The sequence below is a fragment of the Citrus sinensis genome, chromosome 9 (assembly GCF_022201045.2).
Source record: "Citrus sinensis cultivar Valencia sweet orange chromosome 9, DVS_A1.0, whole genome shotgun sequence".
NCBI classification, from domain to species: domain Eukaryota; kingdom Viridiplantae; phylum Streptophyta; class Magnoliopsida; order Sapindales; family Rutaceae; genus Citrus; species Citrus sinensis.
This window is the reverse complement of record NC_068564.1, coordinates 33,793,819-33,807,853: the sequence shown is the minus strand read 5'-3', so window position 1 is coordinate 33,807,853 and position 14,035 is coordinate 33,793,819. Positions and strand designations below refer to the sequence as shown.

General features: G+C 34.1%; 2 protein-coding genes across 2 annotated transcripts; both read left to right on the top strand.

The window, feature by feature from the left end:
* The first annotated feature begins 747 nt into the window (after positions 1-747).
* On the top strand, positions 748-5,648 carry LOC102619587 (adenylate kinase 5, chloroplastic). Its single transcript, XM_006473887.4, has 19 exons — positions 748-1,078; positions 1,209-1,313; positions 1,600-1,728; positions 1,812-1,946; positions 2,240-2,386; positions 2,635-2,709; positions 2,800-2,893; positions 3,008-3,060; positions 3,170-3,298; positions 3,406-3,441; positions 3,519-3,599; positions 3,691-3,829; positions 3,931-4,010; positions 4,108-4,173; positions 4,488-4,517; positions 4,615-4,724; positions 4,815-4,952; positions 5,034-5,063; positions 5,159-5,648. Exons 1-19 carry the CDS (start codon positions 872-874, stop codon positions 5,181-5,183), a joined length of 1,809 nt encoding a protein of 602 aa, XP_006473950.2. The 5' UTR covers positions 748-871; the 3' UTR covers positions 5,184-5,648.
* Positions 5,649-9,821: 4,173 nt separating this feature from the next.
* Positions 9,822-12,826, top strand: LOC102620257 (sugar carrier protein A). The gene is made up of 4 exons (XM_006473890.4): positions 9,822-10,254; positions 10,911-11,230; positions 11,370-11,996; positions 12,143-12,826. The coding sequence occupies exons 1-4, from the start codon at positions 10,110-10,112 to the stop codon at positions 12,587-12,589; spliced, it is 1,539 nt and encodes a 512-aa protein (XP_006473953.2). The 5' UTR covers positions 9,822-10,109; the 3' UTR covers positions 12,590-12,826.
* Positions 12,827-14,035: the final 1,209 nt, after the last annotated feature.

Sequence of the window (14,035 nt, the reverse complement as noted above, 5' to 3'; positions counted from 1 at the left end):
CAATTCAATTCCACTTTCCACAACCATTTCAACGAATTCCACAATGATTTCAACCTCACACACAAATCAATTCCAAAATCCAACAAGAAAAATATACAATGTAATTAAATTAAAAACACACAATGTAATTCCACAACCATTTTACCCATACACAATTCAATAAAAAATAAAAAACTCATGTCTTATATAAATAAAAACACAATGCAATTAAATAAAAAAACACACAATGTAATTCCACAACTATTTTAGTCATACACAATTCAATTCAACAACACAACATAAAAAATTAAAAAAAAAACTCATGTCTTATACAAATAAAAACACAATGCAATTAAATTAAAAACACATAATGTGTGATGTTGTGAGGATGTGTTGTGTGCGTGTGTTAACTTGTGTTAGTTTTTTTTTTAAAAAAAATCGGGTCGGGTCGGCATTAAGCCCGACCATGACCCTAAATTTGTTCGGGTCTTAAAATTTTAGCCCTAACCCGATCCTAAATTTAAAAATTTGGGTCAAAGTCCTAAAAATTAAGGTCGGATCAATCGGGCTAAAAATAAGATCGGGCTAAATTACCAAGCCTACTTAATATTCAAGAGTTGTTTCAATGAATCAATTGGCTAATTTGTAAATGAGTAAATAAATAAACAAACAAATTAAAATTAAAATTAAAATTAAGATACAGTAGGTGGTTTAATCTTTAATACAAAAGGTGAACGACGAGATAATGATACGATGAATTTTCGAAGAAACAAAAGAAAAAGAAAAAGAAAATAATTAGTAGTGGTGTCCGTTAATCCGTTACCAACTAGCAATCAACTGCGTTCCAAACAGAGTCGTCTGTTCTCTGATATCACTTGACCTTTCTTCAAGAATGTTGCCCGCTTCACTCTCTTCTCTTCACTCAACCAATGTCCGCACATCTCCATATCTCTCTCCTCTCTCTTCTTCCTCTTCATTACCTTCTCCCTCTCCCTCTCTCTCTCTTGCACCTTCTTTTTCACACCTTCACCATCGCCGCCTTGTCTCATTCAATACTGTCCGCGGAAACAACCCCTTAGCTACGAAGGCAGAGCGTAGGGTACTTTCCTGTTTCTGCTCTATGCAAATTGCAAAACTGGGTTTTGTTTATAAGGGTTAAGAAAGTTCTACATATATATAGTCTTGTGTTGTTATATATTATCATTTGTTCTGTTTTGTTTTTTGACCAGGGATTGAGTGTCACTTGTGCTTCGACATGTGAACCATTAAAGGTTATGATATCGGGTGCTCCAGCTTCAGGCAAAGGCACTCAGTGTGAATTGATTGTTCAAAAGGTAATCATTTCATATTATGTATAAAGAACTATTTATATTATGATATGTCTACAATTAATTATCATAAAGACTTCATTCATTTGTTCATGAATTGGCATTTGTTTAGTGATCTCCTTAGCAGTTCTAGTATCCGCACTACCATGTTGAGCAATTTTGAGCAAGTGAAAGCCGAAGCTGGGAACTGTGATTGATTTGTTTTGTGCTACAGTCTAGGAATTTCAGCTGTAATGGTTTTTTCCCCCCTTTTTTCGGATTGCAACCATGACTTATGCCTCTTGTTCTACAGTTTGGGTTGGTGCACATATCAACTGGGGATCTACTGAGAGCTGAAGTATCAACTGGGTCAGAAATTGGGAACAAAGCAAAGGAGTTCATGAATGCCGGTCAGCTGGTTCCAGATGAAATCGTGACAGCTGTATTTTATGAATTCACCTACTGGTTTGGTGTTTTCCTTTACCTTTCTTTAGTACTTCAGAAAATAAACATTTTCATTTGCAGATGGTAACAGCTCGATTATCACATGAAGATGCTAAAACAAAGGGGTGGCTTCTAGATGGGTATCCACGGAGTTTTGCCCAAGCACAAAGTCTTGAAAACCTGAAGATCAGACCAGATGTTTATGTTGTCTTAGATGTATGTGCTTGCAAATCCTCTTTTTAGTTTAGTCTGTAATTTAGCACTTCTGATATTTGGGTTGATCTAACATTATATGTATATGTGATTTATAAATGTAAACATTCATCTTGCTCACTGAAGGTTTTAGTTTATGAATGCTAATATAAGTAAGGATGATGTTTGATACTGATAAAGAATGGTGCTTCGTATGTTTCACGATCATCATGAAGAACTTTTAACTTGTCATTAGAAAACAATTCTCCTTGAAATAGAAATGTCTCTTTTACATGATGTTATTTCTTAATACTCAGGTTCCTGATGAAATTCTAATCGACAGATGCGTTGGGAGAAGGCTTGACCCAGAGACAGGAAAAATTTACCATCTGACAAATTTTCCTCCAGAGACAGAGGAAATTAAAGCAAGACTTGTACCCCGTCCAGATGACACTGAGGAAAAAGTATGAGAAAACTTCATGTATAACCTGCATATAGGATTGAACTTGTTTGATCATGCTTTATCATTTCCTTCTGATCTATATTCTTGAGATCTCGGCATGATTTTGTGTCATGTCTCCCCTTACGAGGCACGGCAATTTTAGTTGTAATAAGTTGTTCATTATAGTTTCCTGTCAGGAAATTTACTACTCTTTTCTTGAATCCTGCTATTGACAGAACCTGACACATCTCTTTTATATTTTACGTATAGGTGAAATCTCGACTGGAAATATACAAACAAAATGCAAAAGCAATCTTGTCCACTTACGCAAACATTACGAAAAAGGTGATTGAATCTTTGAATAATTTTCTATAATTCTTTTGCCGAACCCTATTGTTATCTCTTTCAATCTTTTCACTAACTCTTGAAGTACAGATTGATGGAAACCGGCCGAAAGAAATGGTTTTTGCAGATATTGAATCTTTGTTGTCTCAAGCTAAGAGAGAGAAGATGAAAAAAACAACAGCAGGTAAATGTTTCTATAATTTGAGTTCTGTTATGGGGATTTCTGTTTGCTATATAACGTTAAAAATGTAACTTCTGTCATACATCTAACTCTGTCTTGTTTCCTCTTCTATTTCAGTAAAACCAGTGCATGAACATAAGAGCCAATCAAATCAGGCATCGTCAAGCCAGGTATAATGCATACACTGTTTTATACTAACACCATTTCTTCATCTACACAAAGTTGCAATGAGTAGGTCTGTACAAGTATCTTTTCTTATTTTGCTTTAAAAGTTTTCAGGATAACTGGAAAGGAATTCCCACTAGATTGAATAACATTCCTCATTCTAGAGAAATCAGGAATTATTTCTATGATGATGTGCTACAAGCAACACAGAGGGCTGTAAATGATGGAAGAACTCGATTGAAGGTCAGATTATTAATATATATAACATTTTTTGTTGGGATTGATTTCATTAACCCACCAAGAGGCAACTTAATTTTTGTTTTTTCTAAATTTGCATGACATATTGGCAGGTGGAGATTAATATTCCTGAACTGAACCCGGAAATGGTAAGGGGGTCTATCCTTTAAAAACTAAAATTTCTTCATCAAACTGTTTGGATTTACCCTTATTTTATTATGAACAGGATGTTTATCGAATAGGGACCTTGATGGAACTTGTTAGAGTTATTGCTCTTTCATTTGCTGATGATGGAAAACGTGTCAAGGTATATTTGGCATTAATGGCACAACAATTTGAACATTGAATATGCGTTAATGTTGTTTGCTTAGACTTGTTATCTTTCATCTGTCTTTTAGGTCTGTGTTCAAGGGTCCATGGGGGAAGGAGCACTTGCTGGAATGCCACTGCAACTAGCTGGTACTCGTAGGATTTTGGAGTTCATGGATTGGGGTGATTATGGTGCTAAGGGGACGTTTGTCGAGATTGGCTCTATAGGTAGATAACTGAGTAACAAACTGTGATAAAACAACAGATATTGTGTGGAATTTTCTTTTTACAACTTGGTTAAGTAATAATTTGTATGATCTTAATTGCAGGTGCCAACGAAGTTGATGAACAAGATGACATGTTCATCTTAGTCGCTCCCCAAAATGCTGTGGGGAATTGTATTATAGATGTAAGAAGCTTGGACTGAACTGCTCAATTGTGAATTTTGAGAGGCCTATATGCTTTACACTTAGCTTTCAATTCTCAACTTAAAAATTTTTATGCAGGATATGAAAGCTATGACTGATGCTGCTGGGACTCGGCCCGTTATTCTTATCAATCCAAGGCTCAAGGTTACAATTTAGTGGATTGTTGTTTTTTTTTTTTTTTTTTCCTCGTTGAAAGATTTTTGCATGGTTAATGCGGTTCCAAAAGAATAATAAATGATTAAAGCAATAGCTGCTCCTGGTATTGAACACTGATACACGTTATCTTACCGTACTTCCCCTGGTAAATATCTACTGTATGTAGTTTCATCATTATAGGTAACGGCTGGCGTTGAAATGGTTTGCTGCAAGACTGCAATGTCTTAAAATATGTGTAGATTGATACTTGTATGTATACATATCGGCAGCTAATAATACATTACGGATATTCTTAAATGCAGGATTTACCTGGTTCAAGTGGCATTATGCAAGTAAGTAAAGCAGCTAGCGACCTAAGATGATATTTTAACATTAATTAATAGCTAGCACATGCGTTACTAATTAATTGGCCATTTAATTTGTTTATAGACAATGGGTCGAGATAAGAGATTGGAGTATGCTGCTTCTTTCGAAAATTGCTACTTCTTTCGGCTTCTTTATTACGCAGGAACTCAGTATCCAATCATGGGTGCTCTCAGGTAACTAAAATGATCAAATATATACCCAAACCCAATGTTGGTTCGCAGATAAATACTCGGCCCCCCTTATATATGTATAATATATTTCAGGATGACTTACCCATATGGTTACGAGTTATACAAGAGAGTTGATGTACCGTCTGGTGGAGAGAAGTATGTCATCTTGTCTACATTCACTGAGAAGCCAAGTAGCGATGACATTAACGACGCCTTCCTAGGAAAGCCGAGGTACGTAGATTATATGGACCGTATACTGTATCATCTTTTATTTCTTTCTACTGATTCCTGCATTTTACTCTGTACTCGCAGAAATCGAGAAAAAAAAGCCTCGGGATTTTGGTAAATAACGTATATCTATAAATGTTTAAAATATAATCATCACTCGACATTTAAGATTTAACAACAATATAATTTTTCTTCTCGATTGCGTGCAGGGGCTTCTTGAGCAGCGTATTTTGAGGAGAAACGTATACTTACTGAAGTAAAAGCAGCATATGCTCTTCAAGAACCAAGAAATGCCGGGATAGCTTGAGAGTTGAGAGTCAAGTCTGAAGGAGGAGTAATTTTTTAGTCACATTCTTTATTTATTTATTTATTTATTTAAAACCCTTTTTCTTGTTCTAATATGATATAGACACTTGCGTGCAGAAGAGTTTTGCAGTTTGTATTATAAAATTACAGATTTTAACATATTAGAGAGGCTAATGCTAAGTTACATGCATGTACCTTACAACCCTTTCACATGAATAGTGAATGATGTGGGTCCATTTACTATTCATGTGAGAGGGTTGTAAGGTACATGCATGTAACTTAGAGGGATCCTATTAGAGATTATATCTTTTTATCTGTAGTTAGTACATTCAAATCTATTTTTTTTTTATTTGTTAATAACATCCTCATTATATATTTCATTGTATTGATATATGTGTTTTTTTTTTTAGTGATATTCTTACTCTATATATATATATATATAGAGAGAGAGAGAGAGAGAGAGAGAGAGAGTAGAACTCACCAAAATAACATGTTTTTTTTAAATTTTTTTATTTATTAGTAACATCCTCGCATGTTTTTTTATTTTTTTTATAGAGGGATAAGGCCAACTTAATTAACTTATATTTAAGTGGTCATTGACTTAGACAATTAACTTAGATGGTGGATCACTGGATCTTGGTGATTAAATAAATGAGTTAAGGTGAATTATAAGATATTAGTTATCATGGTGATTTATTAAAATGGATTAAACCATTTTAAACAGAATGGGGAGCTGCCCCCGCATGGATTCTGCCATCACTTATCAATTAAAAAAATTAAAATCTCATTCATAGATACACTATAATTTAATCAAAGGTCAATGTCTATTGTAAAATGGTGGGACTGTTTGAATCCAGTACCCAATTTCTTATTTAACTCGTACTAAATTTTAAAATTTACTTTATAAACTCACATGAATACCTATTGTAAAAGGTAACAAATGAAACAGTGAGAGAGAGAGAGAGAAAGCCAAAAACACTGAAAATGTATAATCGCAGCAGCCTCCGTTTCTTCTAACTTGCTCAGGTGCACTACAATTTGGTTATTGTTTAATGTTTATAGTTGAGATGTGCTTTTCTTTTTTTTCCAATTAAAAAATTTTGAGTAGACCACAAATTAAATTAAATTGTTATCATTTGGTTCTTAAAATATAAATTTTAGGATGCTTCAAAATTTTGCTGGAAACAAATTGCACCATTCTACAGAGAGAACTTAAACATATTAAGTTATAAAGAGATTTTTTTTTTAATTAATTGAATTTTAAAGAGATTTGAATCAAAAGATACGATGAAATTAAATAATATTCAGTATAAAAAACTATATGCCCAAATTATTAGAAAAAGAAACAAAAGTTGGAAAAGGCTCAACTTTGGAGTGTTACGCTTGTTCACTCTCAACAAGAGGAAGAAAATAAAAGTGTACTTTGATTGAGTTTTGCGGTGGGTTCAAAGAGAGATTGAAAGTAAAATAATTTTATATAATAATAATTTTTTTTTTTGTCTATTATAAAAATTTAGGTTATGGGTAATTAAGTAATAAACTTTTTAATAGTAAAGTGAGTTTGGAGAATTATTTGGTGAGCTTAAATATCCTCAACCATTACATAAATAAAAGGACTTCAACGAGAATAAAATTTATTAAACTTACCAGAATAAATAAATACATAAATAAAAATCTTTTGGCGTTACAAATGGGGGTTGCTTAGTGATTTTGAATTTGATAAAGTAAGAGTTTGATAAGCAACATGATTGATTGATGGTGATAGTTTTGCAATTTAAGATCGTAAAATTCTGGACCGCAATAGAATGATAATAATCATTAATTTAATTTCAAGTTAGGGAAAAAGGTTTTTAATAAATATCACTACTTTCCAATTAGATTGCTTATTAATTAAATAATAAGATAAGCCTGATTCCAAAATGAGAAATTATGAACAACTCTTGAGGAATATATACACCCACCCACCCACCATGATCCACTTTCTAATGCCTGTAATAAAAATTCACACTTAATATACACATTATATATATATATGTACAAGAGAAGATTTTATTCCATGTGTATATTCTTCTTATTTAGCATATGAAAAATAAAAATCACTAACTTGTATGAAGAAAAATTATTATTTGAAGAGTTATTATATTCTTGTTGATGAAAAACTTAAAATATAGGCAATGAGAAAGATGTGTCAAACTCAATTATTACAATAAAATTATTGATGAGGCGTATTTAATTGAGAGTTGAAAAATATAATAATAAGACTGGCGCTACGTTACGTTTAACGTAACGTACGCCACACAGCAACAGTTGTGGGCTCGGTTACCAAAAATTATTGTTGTGTGTGGGACGTACGTTACGTTTAACGTAACTTAGCGGGACCCTAATAATAAATAGAAAGTAGAAACTAAACAAAAAATAAAGAAAACGCCAAACAAAAGTATCCCTCCATGGCTGACACTAACAGCTAGGAGGCATCAATCGATCCACAAATCTCCACCACCAAAAAGAAAAAAGGAAAATTCAAACTTGTGACAATCAACATGATGTAAATTTATGGAATCTCAAATCGTTATTTTCAAATCTTCTAATAAATTTTCTAAATACAAAGTCTACAAAGTTAGAAATTATTAACTATATCGACCACTCATATTCACAAAATTAATTAAAAAACGAGGACTGATTCATTCATACTCATTAGAAGAATGAAAATTAATGCTAAGATTACAAGTGAAAAAAAACAAAAAAAAGTCAATAGATGGATGGTTATCAGAATGACGTACACATTTACATAGGTTTCGGTCTTGATAGTTGATATGAGTGGAACAAATAGACAAAAACTACGTTGCCCCCTGCCTACATTACAAAACAATCCTTATTGTTGGCCGTAAAATAAAAGAAAATCATAAGTTTTAATATTTCAACATCTAAGCCCTCATAATAAATAATAATTATTATTAAATTTTAAAATTTTACTGTTTCTTTCTTTTTCTTAATCCCTCTCCTACTGTGCATTTCTTCTCATCTTCTTCTTCTTAAGTCCTTTTTTTGTGTTTTAATCATGTTTACTCTCCTTCTTCGTAATTAGCTTTTCATAAATAATTTTAGTTTTTAAATTTTCAAAGATAGTAAGAAGGGTTTGTAATGAATCGATCTATTGAATTTATCCAACCATAAGACATACTTTTTTTTAGCCGTTACAAAGTCTGAAAATGTTATCACATATCCATTTATTTATTTGTTTTGAGAAGAAAGAGAAGTTGCATAAGATTAAAAAAAAAAAAAAGGCTTACTTTTAAAAGTTACTATTAGAAATGGAGAAACATATGAAATATTTAGTTTTTAAAAATTTACCAAGCATTGTTGGGCTTTTAGTAGATGAAGAAAAGAAGAATCAATTATATACGAGTGATTAGAGAAACGGGGAAAAAAATTGAGGAAGATTTAGAAAAGTGCAGAGGAAAAAGATGTGTTAAAATTTTGAAACCTTCCACTTAATCTCATATTTAACAAACAACAAGGAGTGAACTGTTAATGATCAAATAAACACATCCACCATACCATTGAAGCTTTTGCACTAAACGTAATGGTGGCAGCCGCTCCTCATTGAGTGACCTCTAACTATTCTCTTTGAAGTTTTAAGATTGTGTCACTATCAAATCTAGAGAATTGTAGAGGGCAACAAGCAAAGCCCACCACCCTAAAATGGAAAAAATTGATTAGAAATTGTGGATCACTAGTGATTCAGAAACAAACAACAATGCCATTTGTGAGTTGTGAGAATCAGAATGAGACGACGCACATATGTACATACAACACAAGAACAGCAAAACAAAGTCATTGAAGTATGCACCAACCATAAACAAGACATGAATACTTGTGAAATCAATATATCAAACTCAATTGGAAAAACACAAAACCCATCCTCAGACCCTCACTACCAAAATATCTCCCAACGGGTCCGTCTATATAGACCATATTTGTGCAATCAATCAATCAATATATCAAACTCAATTTTTCTTCAGATGTATAAGTTTCAACAGATTTGAGAAATGTAATCATAACTTATGACATAAAAAAAAAAAAAAAATTAATAGCATGGGTTTACCTAATTACTAGTTTAATTAATTAGCCATTCAAATTCAAATCTTAATTTATTATTATTATTTTTTCATAACAACAATTTATAAGAAAGCACACTCTTGAAATGCATCCTACTAATAAGGTTTTTTTTCCCCTTATAAAAACACTTTCAAATATTTTTGTGTATTTATTTTTAAGAAAGTACTCTTGGAACGCAGTTTCCTATTTAATCAATTTCTTTTTAAGAGATTTGGTGTAAAATGTATTCACTGTCGTTTCTTGTCTGTTTCCTAGCAAAACGGTCCCATTTAATTACTTGGGATAATACGTATTTTCATTTTCCTGGTTGATTTCTTCCCTGGATTAATAAGGCTTTCATATTCGCTCAATGGCTGCTATTGGAAGCCTTATCAAATGACAACAGTTTCTTATTTTGCAAAATTAAAAAAAAAAAAAAAATTATTTACCAGAAATAGTTGTCATTTGTAACAACTATGGCAATAATCTAGATAATTAATAAAGGGCACTTACAAAGATAAATATATATGCATATGATATGTCAAATGTCATACAATCTCTGTAAAATATCTATCTATATATATGGAGCTACGAGACTTGAACAACTGGTCCTGTATAATAGACCCCCAGAAAAAAAAAAAAAACAAGTAATTTTCAATCTCATGCCAGTTTGAGCGAGGAAACAAGCTTTTGTTTTTCAGTGTTTTGTGTCTGGTTTTTGAGAGGACAGAAAGAAGGAAGAAGAGGATCTTGAAAATGGCAGGAGGGTCTCTTGGTCCAGCGGGGGTAGCAAAGGAGAGAGCTGAGCAGTATCAAGGGAAGGTCACACCTTCTGTGATTGTTGCGTGCTTTGTTGCTGCCATTGGAGGCTCCATTTTTGGGTATGATATTGGAATTTCAGGTACCTTTTCCATCTCTTTTTATCCTAGATTAATCAATATCTTTTTGTTATAGAGCAATAAGATAGTAAGAACTTGAAATGTCTGATTGGAAATTTCACTGTTGCATATCTTGCAGTATAGGATCAGAATTATACCCTGTCCTTTTCTTTTCTTTCAGTTTTTTTCCCTTTTTGGTTGGTTGGTTGGCTTAATGGTTTTTGTTCAGAATTACAACTAATTGAAACTTGAAAGTTCAAATTTTTAACTGCTTAGATCTTCCAGAAGATTTTTTTTTTTTTTGGTGGTTGGGGGGTGGGGTGTTGTTGGGGAAGGGGAATTAGCCTTTGATAATTCGGATCCCCTTTTCACTTTGTTTAGAATCTGTTGAATTATACCAGCAGCCAACACAGAGGGGATCAAAATATGGGTTCTATTCTTATCCAAAAAGTAATTCATTGATATTAATGACAATTTACTTCAATAATGATATTTTAGTCGTCCTTATCCTGAAGAAGTTATGGTTCAATCATATTAAAAAAGAATTTACTTTTTAACTTCTATTAGAAACCTTGTTTTAAACTTTTAGAAAATAACAGAATCAGCTGACAAATTCTATTTGGGATGGATGGATGCGGGGCATTTCTTCCTGACTGATAGTTCAATGATTGATTGGCAGGAGGAGTTACATCTATGGATGCATTTCTTAAGAAATTCTTCCATGATGTGTACCTAAAGAAGAAGCATGCACACGAAAACAACTATTGCAAGTATGACAATCAGGGGCTTGCAGCATTTACGTCTTCTCTATACCTTGCTGGATTGGTTGCATCCTTTGTAGCATCTCCAGTTACTAGGGATTATGGGCGTCGTGCTAGTATAATCTGTGGTGGTATCAGCTTTCTTCTTGGAGCAGCCTTAAATGCTGCAGCTGCCAACCTAGCTATGCTTCTTACAGGCCGGATCCTCCTCGGCGTTGGCATTGGTTTTGGAAATCAGGTATCCTGCCTACCTTTTGCAATGATGTATCCGCTGAGAAATTCTCATTGAATGTTATTGATTCAAAGACAGCAGATTATTAACTTTTCAGTTTTATGTTTCGGAAAGTAATGTGCTCCTTTTGCTGTTTCACTTTAAGGCTGTTCCGCTATATCTATCAGAGATGGCTCCAACCCATCTTCGAGGAGGCCTGAACATGATGTTTCAATTGGCAACAACCCTGGGGATATTTACAGCAAACATGATCAATTATGGAACACAAAAGCTCGAGACGTGGGGATGGAGGCTCTCACTTGGTCTAGCAGCGGCACCGGCTTTAATGATGACAGTGGGAGGAATACTTCTCCCTGAAACACCTAACAGCTTAATCGAAAGAGGGAAAAAGGAGGAAGGGAGAAGAGTCCTAGAGAAAATCAGAGGAACCAAAGAGGTCAATGCGGAGTATCAAGACATGGTAGATGCAAGTGAATTGGCTAACTCCATAAAGCACCCGTTTAGAAACATTCTTGAGAGAAGGAACAGGCCGCAATTGGTTATGGCAATATTCATGCCGATGTTTCAGATCCTCACAGGCATCAATTCCATTCTCTTCTATGCTCCAGTTTTGTTCCAGTCTATGGGATTTAAGGGAGATGCTTCACTCTATTCCTCTGCTATGACTGGAGCAGTTCTTGCATCTTCTACACTCATTTCTATTGCGACTGTTGATAAACTTGGTCGAAGAGCTTTACTCATAAGTGGGGGAATACAAATGATCACATGCCAGGTAAAGATAAATTAACACTGCTGTTGCTGTAAATTATTAGATTATCCAACAATAGGATAACACTTCCAGATCAGTAAAAAGCCTCGTAATTGGAACAACTTCAGCTTGAGCTAATTGTTGTTTTCTTGTGTGATGATGGGAAACAGGTCATAGTGTCCATAATCCTGGGGCTCAAGTTTGGACCCAACCAAGAACTATCAAAATCCTTCTCAATACTGGTGGTGGTGGTGATTTGCCTATTTGTTTTAGCTTTTGGATGGTCGTGGGGACCTCTTGGCTGGACAGTGCCAAGTGAGATATTCCCATTAGAAACGCGATCAGCAGGACAAAGCATTACAGTGGCCGTAAACCTTTTCTTCACATTTGTAATAGCTCAGATCTTCCTAACACTCCTATGTTCCTTCAAGTTCGGTATCTTCCTCTTCTTTGCCGGATGGGTTACCATCATGACCATATTCGTTTACTTCTTCCTGCCGGAAACCAAGGGAGTCCCCATTGAAGAAATGATACTCTTGTGGAGAAAGCACTGGTTCTGGAAAAGAATAATGCCCGTAGTTGAAGAGACGAATAATCAGCAGAGCATTAGCACATAGAGAGCAAGGACTGTGGAGAAATAACAACCTACTCGACAAAAAAGCATTAGATATGGCTAGCTTGTTAAGCAAGACACTGTAGATTTCGTGTCTGTGTACAGGCTCAGTATCAGAAGTAGGTCAAAAAAGTGAAAGGCATTGGGACACAGGTTTATGTGTATTTTTTGCTTATATATAAGGGGATAATACACAAAGCTATTTTGTTGTTCATAATAAAGCGCTTTCCTGAAACGACAACACGCGACCCCTCTCCTGCCGCCTTTGTGCATCACTCTTTAAGTGGTTCACACTTCACACCCCCACACACAACGCCCTCATGATCTCGATGAGATAGCCACCCCACTCTTACCCATATTACACAAAATCAGTCAATTGCCCCTCATTTAACACCATCACAGCCTACTCAATCTCACAATAAGCCATCGTTTCAAGCTTCCTTTCGTGGTCGTGGCCTTTTTGTTTTTTGTTTTCTTGGCAAAATTAATATGCATTATAAGCTTCAGCAAGTTGAATAGCAGTAAAACAAAAATGAAAAGACAAGATCCCTGATTTGATTAGAGGAGACGGCTGCTTTGATGATGGTGGATAAGGAAGATTAGAGTATGCGGCTGGGGTGAGCTCGCGAGGCTTTAGATTTTTAGGGTTGTTTTTGTTTTTTTTTTTCTTAACTTTTTGCTTTTATATTTATAATCAATAATTAAAATTTATTAATTTTAAAAATTAAAAAAAAATATAATCCGGGTTTGAGTTCCAAAAGCCCGGGTTCAATGAACCCAAAACTGGACCGGAAACATCTGGGTTAAGAAAAACGTCTGAATATTTTAAATATTCCATACGGGTTGAACGCAAATTGGATTATTTGAGTTTATATGAGTTTATTTGCCATTTCAAGTGCCATAGATATAAATAATTCTCTTACCAATATGGTGCAAGTTGCCTAAATATCTTATAAGTTTAAGAGGTTTATGTATATATAAGTGTGGAAATATATATATATATAAGAAATGTGTAGAGATTTTTAGAAATCGAGCTCACTTGCTTGGTCTTGTCAATGTGGGTTGTTCGCTTGCTAAATATACCATGATTCGCTAACTGTACAAGGCGGCTCATTGTTGAACGCATGTTACTACTAGCGTATCCGGTTTTTAGAAAATTTTTGCTGAGCAAATCCACACGCATTAATTTAATCTCTGTCTGTGATAAATCTAAGCGGTCCGCCACAATAAACTTATCTGATTAGGATTCAATGGTGCGATTTATCCTGTCACACGCATGAGGATTTGGTGGGCAAATGGGGTGTATCATTAATTTATACTCTCGGTTCTCCCTTCTAAATTAAGAAAATTAAAAAATAAAATAAAAATAAAAATTAAGAAAACCGTCATTAGTTATGATTTCAATAAAACTAGGGGCCCTGAATATTATTACTCCAATTTTTTTTAGTAA

Bases quoted from the DNA above. Each gene is read 5' to 3' on its own strand.
- LOC102619587 (XM_006473887.4), top strand. From the start codon at position 872: ATGTTGCCCGCTTCACTCTCTTCTCTTCACTCAACCAATGTCCGCACA. The intron at 1,947-2,239 runs GTATGTGCTTGC...CTTAATACTCAG, and splicing joins ATGTTTATGTTGTCTTAGAT to GTTCCTGATGAAATTCTAAT. The intron at 2,710-2,799 runs GTGATTGAATCT...CTTGAAGTACAG, and splicing joins ACGCAAACATTACGAAAAAG to ATTGATGGAAACCGGCCGAA.
- LOC102620257 (XM_006473890.4), top strand. From the start codon at position 10,110: ATGGCAGGAGGGTCTCTTGGTCCAGCGGGGGTAGCAAAGGAGAGAGCT. The intron at 11,231-11,369 runs GTATCCTGCCTA...TTTCACTTTAAG, and splicing joins GCATTGGTTTTGGAAATCAG to GCTGTTCCGCTATATCTATC. The intron at 11,997-12,142 runs GTAAAGATAAAT...GATGGGAAACAG, and splicing joins TACAAATGATCACATGCCAG to GTCATAGTGTCCATAATCCT.